This window comes from Cynocephalus volans, chromosome 8 (assembly GCF_027409185.1).
Source record: "Cynocephalus volans isolate mCynVol1 chromosome 8, mCynVol1.pri, whole genome shotgun sequence".
NCBI classification, from domain to species: Eukaryota; Metazoa; Chordata; class Mammalia; order Dermoptera; family Cynocephalidae; genus Cynocephalus; species Cynocephalus volans.
The window spans coordinates 88,945,598-88,960,651 of record NC_084467.1 but is presented as its reverse complement, the minus strand read 5'-3'; the positions used below and the strand labels follow the sequence as shown (position 1 = coordinate 88,960,651).

Here is a 15,054-nt window from a genome sequence, read left to right as displayed (position 1 = left end):
GGACAGAATGTGAAACATCACTCATAGGGGAAAGGGAGAGAAAGGGGTGAAAAGATGGAGAGAAAGAATCAACAAGTAAACAGGAGAGAGAAAGGAGCAGAAAAGAGAAAGGGGTGGGGAGGAGAGAGAAAGAGGATATTAGTCCTGAGCTCTGCTTACACATAAATATAATTACATTGCAAAGTACTCTATGAGCACAAAAAGGGACATAGTGCAAATCAAATAATGGAAAATCCATTGCTTCCCCCAATGGAAGGAAAAAGTAAATTATCCCTCTAAGATGATCCAACATAGCCCCTTCAGCATAAAAATACTCCAAATATTTGATTAACTATCCATATCAGCAAGATTATGGGAAGAAGTATTTTACATAAAAACAGTGCTAAAGAGGGTAAGTAACATAAAACCACATTAGCAAACAATTAATACAAACATCAAAGTACCCCTTCAAAAAGAAAAAGAAAAGAAACATGACCATTTTCATACACTAAAACTTTCTTTTTCTTCTTCTTCAAAAAATAGGCTAAGAGTTGAGACATTCCCCTATATAGGAACTATCTCACCTAAAATTACTTCGTAAAATCAAGATGCCCTATCCACTAAGCAAAAGAACACATGCAAATAAAAGTACATATTGTAGACTCCAATTGTATACTATTCAAAAACAAGCAAAACTAATCCATGAAGTTATGAAGATGGTTACCCTTGGGGAGGAGAATTGGAAGGAACTAGAAGAGTCATGAAAGGGGGTTTCAAAGGTTCAAGTTACACAGGGTGTTCAATTTGTAAAAAATCATTGAGCTTACAAGTTGTATATTTTTCTGTTTATCTTATACTTCAATAAAAAGAATTTTTAAAAGTCTTACCCATAAGAGAAAGCATCATTATCTCTCCATTTTGAAATAACAGAAGCTGCCAATCCAGCCAAAATGGCAGTGCTATCGAAAAACATGTGAAAAGAGTCGGAAATCAAGCCCAAGCTGGAAAAGAATAAACACATGGCATACTATAATTAAAACAAGTTGTCTCTAAAAATCTAAGATTCAGCCTCTGTTAATCAAGAATTAGCCTTCTAAAAAGACAACATTTAAATAGAATACATAAAGATAACAACGATAATTTTTAAATATCTAAATAGGAAACCCTCACATAACTGTACAAGGAAAAGCCAAGTTGCTGCTGAGAGAGGTAAAAACAAAAGCCATCTGTTGCCAGACAAGGGGTAGAAATCTGCCCACCCACTGGTCACTAGCAAAGGTCAGCTGCCACTGAACAAGAGGTAGCAAAACAGCCATCTGTTACTGGGGAAGAGGCTGAAACCTACTTGTGTGGGCCCAGGGTCTTACACTGGTACAGAGCAAAGATTTGCTATTGTTGGATGTCTTGATCTTCCCTCTTGATACCAGGCTTTGGAGAAGAGGGCAGGCAGTAGGGGATAGGGTCCCATGGGGAGGGGGTGGGGGGATGCAGGAACATAAAGAATACTCACCATGGGCTGGCCAGTTAGCTCAGTTGGTTGGAGCACAGTGTGAATAACAACAAGGTCCACGGTTTGATCCCTGTACCAGCCAGCCACCAAAAAAAAAAAAAAAACACCTCACCCTGGCACTCATGCATATAGGCCTGCCTAAGACTGAGACTGCAACAGGAGAACCTAGTACCACTACCCCATCAAACCTCGAATAAAGTACAAGGCAACAGCAATCTCTACTGCTGAGAACACAGAGAGATTCCTTTGAGATGCAGGTGTGCAGGATTGCTAAAATCTGAGAGTGAAGCAAGAACCCTAAACACACCCCTCCAGCCCTCCAAATCCCACACTAAGCACAAAGTAGTAGGAACCACTGGAAAAATTTGAAGTATGTGGCTTGTTGAAATTAACTAGCAACGACAAAACACAAAACCCAGCTGAAAACCAGTTCAACTATTGACCACACAGGTTCAAAACCCCCACAATGGCCAAACAGAAAAACAGGAACGCCCATTTCTGGGCATATATACTATTAGCCTCAGTCTCTATTAATCTTTTTTTTTTTTTTTTTTTGGCAGTTGGCCAGTACAGGTATCCAAACTCTTCATCTTAGTGTTATAACACCACACTCTAACCACCTGAGCTAACCAGCCAGCCTTCTATTAATCTTTTAAACCTAATATTCAGCATTCAATAAATATTTATAAGACACATAACAAAATGAAGAGGAAAAAAAAAAAAGACTCATTATCAAAAACTAAAGTAGTCAACAGAATCAGAACCAGAAATGGCCCAAATGTTGGAACTACTGGATAGAAACTTTAAAACAAACATGATTAATATGTTAAAGGATGTGGTATAAAGCTGCAGAAAATTCATGAACAAATGGAAAATTTCCAAAGAGACAGGAAGCATAAAAAAAACAAAGGGAAATGATAAATATTTTTTAAATTATAATATCAAAGATAAAAAATTACATACATGGGGTCTGAACAGACCAGACAGGTCAAAAAAAATCATAAAAAGTGGAACACAAAGAGGAAAAGGAGTGGTTAAAAAAAACAAAAAACAAAAAACAAATAATAGAACAGAGCATCCAAAACCTGTTAGAGTGTATCATGGAAGTATTGAAAACTGACCAACTAATGCCATAGGAGCTCTGAGTTATCAAACAGACTAAATATGTGTATTTGGAGTCACTGCAGGGGAAAAAAAAATTAATGGAGTAGAAAAAGTACTTAAAGGAAAATGTCTAAAAATTTTCCAAAATTCACAAAAGAAAACAAATCACAGACCCAAGAAGCTCAATGAATCTCAAACAGGGGGAAAAAAACCCTACACATTTCATAAACTGCTGAACGCCTAAGAGAAAGTGAAAAATTTTGGAAAATCAGAGGGGAAAAAAATTTAGATAAAAAGGAATAAAGATAAGAGTTATAGCATATTTTTCATCAGAAACTATTTAAGACAGAATGCAATGGAGCAATATCCTTAAAGTACTGAGGAAAAAAATACTGTCAACCCAAAATTCCATATTCGACAAAATATCTTTCAAAAATGAAGGCAAAATACTTTTTTCAGACCAGCAAAGCTGAGAGAATTCATTGCCAGCAGATCTGAGTTAAATGGAATAATAAAATTTTCCAAGTAGGAATAATACCACATGGAAGCTTAGATCTATAAAAAGAAATGAAGAGCACTGAAAATGACAAATATGTGGGTAAATATAAAAGATACTTTTCCTTTCCTTTAATATCTTTTAATGATAATTGAGAATTTGAAAAGATGGGAAACATCAACAAAACCAAAAGCTGGTTCTTTTAAAAAATTAAAAAAATTGGCAACCTTTAAGCTAGACCGACCAAGAAAAAAGAGAAAAGATTCAAATTACTAAAAGTCTGGAATGAAAGAGGGACATTACTACTAACTCTACAGAAATAAAAAGAATTATAAGGAAATAGTATCGACTATATGCCAACAAATTAGAGAACTTAGACAAAACGAATACCTAGAAACAATCAATCTAGCAAAACTGACTTGAAAAATAATAATCTGAATAGACCTATAGCAAGAAAAAAGATTGAATCAGTCATTTTAAAACTTCCAACCAAGAAAAGTCCAGTGCTGGTTTCACTGGTAAATTCTACCAAACATTTAAAGAACAATTAATACTAATCCTTTACAAACTCTTCCAAAAAAATAGAAGATGAGGGAACACTTCCCAAGGATAAAACCAGTATAATCCTGATACCAAAACCAGACAAAGACATCACAACAAAAGAAATTACAGACCAATATCTCTTGTAAATGTACACAAAAAATCCTCAACAAATTACTAGCAAATCAAACCCAGCAATATATAAAAAGAGTATATGCTGTAACCAAATGGGATTTAAAACACAATGCAAGGTTGGTTTAATATACGAAAATCAACCAACGTAATATACCATATCAATGAAATAAAGGACAAAAACTACATGACCATCTCAATAGATGATGAAAAAGATTTGAAAAAAATACAACACCCTTCATGATAAAACACTCAACACACTTGGAATAGAAGGAACTTCTTAAGCCTGATAAATGGCATCTTCAAAAAACCCACAGTTAACATCACCATCATTAATGGTGAAAGACTGTTTTCCCCTAAAATCAGGAACAGGTCAAGAATGTCCCTTCTTACTGCTTCTATTTAATATTTTACTGGATGGTCTAACCAGGACAATTAAGCAGGAACTGAAATAACAGCCACCCAGATTGGAAGGGAAGAAGTAAAACTATTCCTGTTCACAAATGACATGATGTTGTGTATAGAAAATCTTAAGGAATCTACTAAAAAACTATTAGAACTAATAAATGAATTCAGTAAGATTACAGGATAAAAAAAACCAACATACCAAAATAGACTGTATTCTTTATACAGTAGAAATGAACAAAAAGGAAATTTTTAAAAATTTCCATTTACAATACCATCAAAAAGAATAAAATTCTTAGGAATAAATAACAAAAAAAAGAGCAAAACTTATAATCTGAAAACTATGAAATACAGTTGAAGAAATTAAAGAAGACCTAAATAAATAGAAAGGTATCTATGTTTATAGATCAAAAGACAATATTGTTAAGATGGATACTTCCCCCACATAACCTACAGATTCAACACATTCCATTTTTTCCTATCAAAATCCCAGCTAACTTCTTTGGAGAAACTAAGCTAATCTTAAAATTCATATGAAAAAGCAATGGACCTAGAATACCCAAAACAATACTGAAAAAGAAGAGCAAAGTTGGAAGATTCATACTTCCCAATTTCAAAACTTATAGAGCTACAGTAAACAAAACAGTGTGGTATTGGCATAAAGGTAAACATATACATCCATGGAGTAGAATTTAGAATCTAGAAATAAACTCTCAGATATATGGTCAATTGATTTTTGACAAAGATGCCAAGACAATCCAAAGGTGGAAATAATAATGTTTTCAATAAACAGTGTTTTTACAAAGTAGTGCTGGTACAACTGGATGGCTATGTGCTAAAAGTGACTCTGGATCCTTACTCCATACCATATACAAAAATGAACTCAAAGTAGATCAAAGATCTAAGCATAAGAGCTAAAACTGTAAAACTCCTGGAAGAAAATGTAAGAGTAAATATTTGCAACCTTGGGTTAGGCAATAGTTTCTTACCAAGATGACGCCAAAAGCACAAACAACAAAACAAACAAACAAACAAAATAGATAACAGACTGGACATCATCAAAATTTTAAAACTTTTGTGCTTCAAAGACAATGTACAGAATGGGAGAAACTATTCACCAATCCTATAGCTGACAAGAGGCTTGTACCTAGAATACATGAAGAACTCTTATAACTCAACAAAAGACAAGTATCATAATATTAAAATAGACAAAAAAAACTCAACAGACGTTTCTAAAAGAAGCCACGCAAATGGCCAATAAGCACATGAAAAGATATACAACATCATTAATTGCAGGAAAATGCAAATTAAAACCACAGTGAGAAACAATTTCACACCCACTAGGACAGCTGCAATCAAAGACAAATTAACAAGTGATGGCAAAGATGGAGAGAAATTGAAACCCTTGTACACTTGATAATGGAAATAAATGAAATACTAATACATATAAACACAGAGGAACCTTGAAAACATAAGTGAAAGAAACCAGTATCAAAGGATCATATACTGTATGAATCCATTTCCTATATATGAAATGTCCAGAATAGGCAAATTCATAGAGACAGAAAATAGACTGGCTGCCAAGAACTGGGGTGTATCAGGGTAAAAGGGTGACAGCTAGGTATGCAAAGGTTTCCTTGTGGGGTAATAAAATGTTCTAAAATTGATTGTTATGATGGTTTTACAACTCTGTTGAATATACACTGAATTATACACTTTAATTGGGTAAACTGAATGGTATATGAATCATATCACAATAATTTTCGTTTTTGTTTTTAAAGATAATTGACTGTCTAAAGCAGGGGTCAGCAAGCTGTGGCCTACAGGTCAAATCCAGACCACCATGTTTTTACAAATAAAGTTTCATTGGAATATAGTTATGCTCATTAATTTATGTAATGTCTATAGCTGTTTCTGTGCTATAACAACAGAGCGGAGTAGTTTTGACAGAGACCCTATTGTCCTTAAAGTCTAAAATATTTACTATCTGCTATATACATTAAAAGTTTGCTAATCTCTGACATAAAACAAAAATAGGAATTATGGGGTTTATAACATATAAGTGGGAAATATATGACAATAATAGCAGAGAGGATGGAAAAAGGAAATGAAAAGTGTATTATAAGATTCAATCAAGTGGCATATTATTTGTGATAATTTAAAGCTTCATGTTATACACACTAAAGCAACCACTTTAAAAAAAGCCACTAGAGGAGGTGCAAGAAATCCTGCACCATCACAAAACAGATGTTCTGCTACCACTGGGGAAGGAAAAGGAAACTCGTTCTATCCAAGACCATACACACATATGTGGCAGAGTTTGGCTGTCATGGGAAGAGAGGTAAATATGTTGAAAAAAGAGACCCCTGAGGTCCAGGATTATAGGGTATGCCTAAGTCTGAGGCTGGGTCAAATTAACAAATACCCCCCTGCCCTCACCACAAACCTAGCACTTAATAACAAGCAATAGTAGTCTATAGCTTGCAGAGGGGCAAAAACATAAGAGTTTCTGTGGCACACGCATACAGGGACTACTAAAAGCACAAAATATGACCAACTAATGGCCTGACAGATGAGGCATGCCTATTTCCAGTCACAAGTGCTATTATCTCAATATCTACTGCTCTTTATTCACAATGTCCAGCATGGTGCTCAAAAATTTCAAGACACACACAAAAAAGAAAAAGAACTCATGGAGAAAGTAGTCAATAAAAGCAGATTAAGAAATTGGTCCAGTTATTGTAAGAATCATAAATGTGAATATGTTAAAGGATCTATGGAAAAGGTGGATAAAACACATGAACCAATGGGAAATTTCAGTAGAGAAATGGGAAATATAAAGATAGATTAAATGGATATGTTAGAAAGAAAAAAACAAGGTATCAGTAATGAAGAATTCTTCCAATTGACCCATAAGCAGACTGGACACAGCTGGAGAAAGAAGAACTTGAAGAGAGGTCAATAAAAATATTCTGAAAACAATCATATATCATCAACTTAGTCTTTAAAAACAAGCTTCTGAAACAAGAAGTCAGAGTACCAGATTCAAATCCCATCTTCACATTTACTGGTTCTGTGACCATCAAGTTACTTAACTTCTTTGTTCCTCAATTTAGCTATCACTTAAACAGGGTAACAAAGGTTGAGTATCTCAAGCCTGAAATGCTTGGAACCAGAAGTGCTTCGAATTTCACATTTTTTCAGATTTAAAAATATTAGCTTTATACTTACCAGTTTAGCATCACTAATCTGAAAATCTGAAATCTGAAATACTCCAATGAACATTCCTTTGAGCATCATGTTGGTGTTCAAAAAGTTTCAGATTTTGAAGCATTTCAGATTTCGGATTTTCAAATTAGTATACTCAAACTGTAGTATAAAAATATCATAATTGTTATAATAATTTAGTTAATATATGTGAAACATTTATCACAGCACTTGTCACATTAAGCCACATCAATATTCCTAATATTAATATTACTATTAACAATAAATTACGGGGCCAGCCTGTGGCTCATTGGGAGAGTGTGGTGATGATAATGCCAAGGCCATGGGTTCGGATCCCTATATAGGGATGGCTGGCTAGCTCACTTGGGAGAGCGTGGTGCTGACAACACCAAGTCAAGGGTTAAGATCCCCTTACTGGTCATCTTTAAAAAATAAATAAATAAACAAATAATAATAATAATAATAATAAATTACTACGTAAATTGTTAATAATTATTGTTATTGGTACCTTAAAATATCTGGTGTTCCCAAGCATGACCCATAGCTCTGAACATTTGGTTAGATGCTTGAGCTTTCATCAACTGGAGTGGCTACAAACAAAAGTCAAAAACATTCCTCACGCAATTAAAAAAACACAGTTTTAAAATTTCCTCATAATTTGGAAGAATTATAGAATTAGAAACTTAAGTCAAAACACATTACTCACCCACAACAAAAAGCACAATAATTTATAAATCTCTCCCAAATCATTACAAAATATTTTGGAAAATGTCAAATTTTGTCACAAATCTTGTACTCGTATATTTCATTCAAATACAGATGTATTAGAAAATTTAACTACAGAAAGTACTTTAAACATCTCATCTGATACCTAACTCAAAGCAGAATGAGAATGAGTAAATAAACCAAAAACTGGATGAGAAAATTCATACCTGAGGACAAAGTAAGGGGTATGTTGTTCATGCAATTCTCTCAGATTTGATATTTTAACATAGTTAGCTCAAAGCTACATACTTGGACCATAATAGCTATTAACACTGAAACTAATGATTTAACTTTATTATACTTTGAAGTATAAAAGAACTATTTGAAGAATTTATCTCTACTGTGTTATAAACCTACTAATAAAGACACTGTCTATAATTTTGTTTTCTATCCTCTGATAAAGGACTAATATGGTAACATACTGTTAAAATTTGGTTTCAGAAAAATCATCTTTTTATTCTGATAAACAGTATGGTTGTGTTGACTTTATGGAATCTTGTAACTAAATTTAAAAGTCAATTTTGGTAACTACATTGGTCTAGATATTTAATAGATTCATTTTTTCTTCCTCATGTATGGTTTTTAACATTTTTATCTCCTAATGTAAATGTTTTATTGTATATATGACTTTTACTTTAAATGACCATAAATCAGTTTCAGAAGGTGAGGTATTCATTCTAAATAAATATAAATAAATAAATATTTACAGATTTATTGATTTATACATATATTTAGTATAATACTATGTCATGGGTTGAACTGTGTCTCTCTCCCTGATCCCTCACAAAATTCATATGCTGAAATCCTAATCCCCAGCACCTCAGAATGTGACCTTATATATAATGTGCTGATATAATTGGTTAAGATTAGGTCATTTAGGTGGGCCCTAATCCATAATTTATATGACTGGCATCCTTATAAAAAAGGGAAATTTGGAGGAAGACATGCACACAGGAGACCACCACATGAAGATAAGGCAGAGACGGGGTGATGACTCTACAAGCCAAGGAATGTTTTTGCTATTTAATAAAATGTGGTTATACCTGAAAAACTACTCCCTCTTCTGAGATGGAAAAACATTGTGTTCTCTAAAAGCACTGCAATATGAGATCTTTACCCTTAAACCTGATATTATAATTTGAAACATATTTAGCTGCAAATACATAAACTCAGGTGGAAAACAGTCTAGTTCTAGTTCTCTGTTCACCTATCATATGTAAAAACCTATCATATGTAAAAATATTGCTCATGAGGAATGTTAATTTTATTGCTCATCTTCAATATTAACAAATGTTTCTGATTATGAATTATCACTTAAACCACCTGGCATAAATTTCCTTCAAAAATAAAGGTAGCATAGAGGAAATGTAAGGTTATATCATTTAAACACCAAATGTAACTGAGATAAATCATGACAAGGAAAAACTAGCTGCTAAAGTCAGCATACTTGTTTTAGGCTCCTCTAAGCACTGCTAATTTCTCTAAAATGTATTTTTAAACTTTTTTAAGTGACTACTTTCTAAAGATATTTTAATATGGAAAACTTCTTAGGGTATAAAGGAGAAACCTGAACACTAAAGCAAAATAGAATAAATGTGAATGGAACATATGGCAGAACAACCTTTTGAAAAGCCTTTTATTTAACATCTACTGGAGGCAAAAACAAAGTAAGAAAAAGAACCTATAAATCATGAAAGACATGAGAGACATTTCAACTAAACACTATGTGTGGATCTTGTTTGGATTCCAATATATGAAACCAAATGTAAAAAGAATTTATGAGACAAGGAGGGACATCTGCACACTTACTAACTGGACATTTGATATTAATGAATCATTAATGTGCATAGGTTTGGGGTTATTTTTAAAAGGAGAGCTCATATCTTTTAGAGAATCATACTGAAGTAGTTATGGAAGAAATTATGTTATATCTGCTTTAAAACAATCCAATAGTAGAACAAGGATATCAGATGAAACAAGCCATGTGTTGATAAATGTTAAAGCTCAGTGATGAGTACATGAGGTCCAGTAAACATTCTTCTTTTACATATGTTTAAAATTGTCTATGATAAAAAGTTTGTAAAAAGGTCTACTGGTAACTAAGCTAACAGTATATTTATATTGGTTGTTAAATATCAGTTCAAAATTGAAGATAAAGGATCATCATAATTTACAAACCCTTACCAGTTGGTTCTCATGTGGTAGAAAGAGGGGGAAAACCATTAACTATTAATTTATTAACAAGAAGTTAGAAAATCCTTAGAATGGTGACATTAGTAAAGTCAATAAACTTTATAAACTAATGAGTTGCAGTGAAATAACCCACAACTCCACTACATTCCATTATATAATCCTTTACTTAAAAAAATTCTCAGCAAAATGAAATACTTATCTAAGTTTTTAAGGTGAAAAAGCCATGGGAAAGAAAAAGTCATCACTATAAGCTGGTAAGTAATGCCGCCTTTGAGAAGGGAAAAATTGATAAAAGGCTAACATATATAAAAATTTTAATTTAATAGAAAAAAAATACGTAATTAATGGAAGCATTTTTCTTTACCAAGGAATTACTTTGCAAACATCTGCTATGACATATTACATAAAAGTAAGACCAAATAAATGTCCAGTTATCTTAAACATTTCTTGAACAAATATTCACTTTGCTAATACTTTTACCTTTAATTACCTAAATTTCTTCTATGTCCAAGGAAAAAACTGTTGCAACAGTTTTGGTAAAAAATATTACTGAAATCAAATTTTTTAATAGACAGTGAAGTAAAAATAAAACAGAAAAACAAAGAACAAGCAAACTATATTGAGATACTAGAAAAAAAATCATGACGTGATGGGAAAAAAAACAACTTGGATGACAGGTGTTACAAGCTCTGCTGCTATTCTACGAAGAAAAAAACTCTGGTCCTCAATTTTCTACCCACAGAAGATGTTCAATTAGTTTCTCTTTCTCTCTAGTCCCACTTCCTGAACCTACCGTATCTACCCATTCCCTTTCCTCCTTAGTAAAGAATCCTTGACTTTCAGAATATATTACACGGTTGACTAGAATACAGTCCACACTGGCAACTAGGCATGACCATGTGATAAAGTTTTAGAGAAAGTGTAGTGTGCTAGCATCCAGATAAATCTCCTTAAAAGACAATGTACACACTTTTGCCTCTTTTTCTCTGTATTCCAGACATTCTGCTGCCAGGGATGGCTGGAACTCTAACAGCCATTTTGGAAATAAAGTTTTACCTTGTTTAAGCATTAACTGTTCTTTTGGGTTCTCTCTGCAACTTGAAAACAGACTTAATAGTAGATGATACAAAACCACATTCTTCTACTATATTACCTTAAGATAAAACAGTTACTCAACAATAAATAATTAAACAAAAAATAAAATACTAAAAGGAAAAGCACCCTAGAAGAAAAGAAAAATCACAGTATTTCTAATATCTTAAAATCATAGTATTTCTAACATTTTCCTTCTAACTTCTAAGAATGAGAGAAAGAGTTTAATGTTTTGTTTTTTCCCCTAACAGGAATAATTAGCATGTTTAGCGTAAGTAGGTTAATTCTATACACTCATTATTCCCTCATTCTTTCACTCATCAAAAATGCATTAAGCACCTACTATGTGCAATGCACTAAGGTACCTAAATAAAATAGAAAAGATCTCCAATTTTTTTTTTTTTTTTTTTTTTTTTTTGCGGCTGGCCAGTATGGAGACCCATACCTTTAATCTTGGTGTTGCAATGATGCACTCTAACCAACTGAGCTAACAGCCAGCCCCTACTTTAATAAAGCTTATATTCTAGTGAAAAGTAGTGGATATTTAGTGGGCAGAAAACACAGAAAGAGCTTAACTACTCTTCCACTGAAGACATCTTCTCACCATCAGAAATATAAATTAACTATAATGAAGTTCTTCCTTTAAATTGAAGGCTCTGAATAAGAACCAGAATAATTTAACGTTTCTTGCAACTAGATCAACTGTTTTTTTATTTGTGAAGACAGTGTTTTATCCATGTTTACTCCACTACAGGAAAATAAATTCTCATTATTTCATGTTCTTAACAACTTGAAACTTATTTTCACAGAATGAAATTGAACATAAAAATGACTATGACAAACAAAATGGGTTTGGGTAAGAAATTTCAAAGAAATAACAAGTTAATTGAACCTATGGGATCAGGGATAATCCATTCATACAAAGAAATTATTAGTCAATGAAAGGAACTAAAAATTTTGGTGTCTAAATAAAACAATAAAGCCAGATTATGAAAAAGCAGGAGTAATTTCTACCTCTGCCTAAACATCAATGGGAACAGATTTGTAAACCACATCCTCTGATAAAAATTAGTTTTGGGGAGTAAGTTATGGAACCTCCACATATGGAAGTTAACATACACCGGCATGAGAAGATGAACATACAATATCTGCTAAATGATCTAGGTATGACAAACACTAGAGCTAGATTTCAAATCTGGAGGACATAACAACACAATGAAATAGAGTAAACTGGAAGAATAAAGAAAAACAAGTCACCAAAGGACAGAAGGACAAGTCACCTATCATTGATGTTTTCATTATTGACAAATGGTTTGGAAAACAATGGTTTTAGTAATTTCCTCAGTAGATTTCTACAGATCAAAAGTTACTAACTCTTCATGATGGAGGTTGTTTAGGCACTTCAAATTTGAATCCCCTGAACAAGATATTTCATATGGTGATTTAATGCAATGGAAGGCCATAGTGAAATATAATGTATTGCAATATAAAGTAACTGTAGCAAAATGTGTATATATAAGCCATGATACAGTCTTGACATAATCAACACATATGCCAAAATTACGACATAATTTAGGAAGAGGAAAATGTAAAATATATTATAAATCTTGTGTATTTATGGTAAAGAGTGATTATTCAAACACAAGTTAAGAGTATAGTGCTTTTAACATCTACAATACATTAAAGGGTGTATCAATGGGATTAAAAACTTAATCTATAATGGGATACCCTTCATGATTTCCAGAGGATTCAAAATGGTTAATACATACATTAAGATTTCATTGTGTTAACATGTCTTTCACACCCAAGTGGTAACTAAACCAATAACCTCCATAATCTGCTGCTTACTGAGTATTTTTGATAAAATTGAACTGACAGTTTAACTAACAGAAGCTTATTTTTTCACATAAAAGTATACATGTCACAAAACCCAATGATATTGCCTAATGTCATTTTTCAATCTCAATAGAGAGAAAGATCAAGGACAGCAATTCTCTCTAAAAATGGACCTTAAAGAACAGGAGACTAACTCTATTCAATTATTAGAAAAATAAACATGGCATAGGTTCTTAATCTGGGGTCAAAGATCTATTTCAGAGAACCTAAGAAGACCCTGAAGCTTTATGAAAAATTCTGAGTGTTGGCTTTCATCAGATTCTTAAACAGGCATGAGATCTAAAGACCTAATCAGCACCCCTAAAAGTGTGATGATCTTATCGTTAACAGAACCAATTCAAAAGACCTAAAGTTATTCAACAGCAAATACCTGAAAAATAGTAGCTTCATTTCCACAAAGTTACTCTGGATTTTCCTCTTCCCAAAGCAGTTTCAAAAACAAACAAAAATCTCAAAGGTGACACCAAAAGCCATCAACTCAAAAGACGTAGAAAACTATATGGGATTTCCCAAGGAGGTCAAAACCATTAGAAAACCAGGAGACAGTTTCAGCATTAAACTAAAGAGAGAAAAGAATGGCGTATTTCTCCGGATACCCCTTTAGAAATCTCTTCCACATTCCAAGACCTAATAATAAATTAAGCAGAACATCTCAGATATTCTCTCTCAGAATTTTAAGGGTGAAATCCAAATGGTATTCCCCCACTGAGAGGCAGCGAACAGGTTTCTCCCAATTCTAAGAAAGTGGGCAAAGCTAAGGCGTGCAGAGGTAGAAACGAAACACCTTTTCATCTGCCAAAATTAAGGGGGCGGGGGCTTGTCAGTCTTGTCTGTGTCGGGGCGGGGGGGAGGAGGACAGGGAGGGATGCACGTGATAGGCCCCAGATCTGAGAAATGTAGCCCTGCCAGATTGGTGTGGCTATGAGAAAGCAACTCAGCAGCAGAGGTAGTTGCAAAGGTAAGACCTGAACCTCCTGGTGGGAAGCTACGTGGCACTTAGCAAACTGCTTCGTGTCCTCCACCCCCTGCTTCCGCCCCAACCTTTTTCCCCAGTAGTTACCAGTTGCTCCAGATGCCGTAGAGTAGTTCCACAAAAGCGAAAGAAAGGTTCAGGCACAGGAAGAAAAACAGGTTCCGGGAGGTCTTGTCCGACAGGATAGACCTGAGAATGACACAAGTGCGGAAGAGCCAGGAGAGTCAAGGGGGTCCCGGGACCCCGAAGCTGGGTCCCCCTTTTAAGACCCTCCCGTTCCACACTCTCCTTTCCACACAACAGAGGGGGGGGAGGGGGGACACTGACATTCCCTCCACGGACCTCGGGTCATCCTGAGGTCTGGGCCTTCTGCCGAACACCCCCTCCCCACAATTACAGCACCCCGCACCTAAACCAGCCCGAGATCTTGCCGAACAGATTGAACTTGGGTGGTTTATATTCATCGTCCTTGATGGACAGGGGCAACATCTTCTCTGCCCGGCGGAGGGCGGGGTCTCCTCCCCTCTAGAAGTGGTTCCGTGGGGTGATGGCAGTGATAGTGCTGACTCCCGAGACGGAAATCCCCAGGGTTTGTCCGGGACAGCGAGGCGCTGCAAGACACAGACAGACACAGACACACACCCGGGAACTCGCCGACTTCCGGCCCGGGCCGCGCAACGCGTCCTGGGACTGGAAAGGCAGGAGGCGGGGCCGTGGGCGGGACCCGCACGACGGAGGGCG

The 15,054-nt window shown here is 34.7% G+C and overlaps 1 protein-coding gene across 1 annotated transcript in view; it reads right to left on the bottom strand.

The window, feature by feature from the left end:
* Positions 1-14,904, bottom strand: part of SLC30A7 (solute carrier family 30 member 7) — a 90,718-nt gene extending 75,814 nt beyond the window's left edge. The window contains exons 1-3 of the mRNA XM_063106113.1: positions 14,723-14,904; positions 14,401-14,502; positions 867-980 (exon numbers count right to left, since the gene is read on the bottom strand). Coding sequence (XP_062962183.1) covers positions 867-980; positions 14,401-14,502; positions 14,723-14,802 — 296 coding nt within the window. The 5' untranslated portion in view covers positions 14,803-14,904. The remainder of the gene's footprint in view (positions 1-866; positions 981-14,400; positions 14,503-14,722) is intronic.
* Between the last annotated feature and the right edge of the window lie 150 nt (positions 14,905-15,054).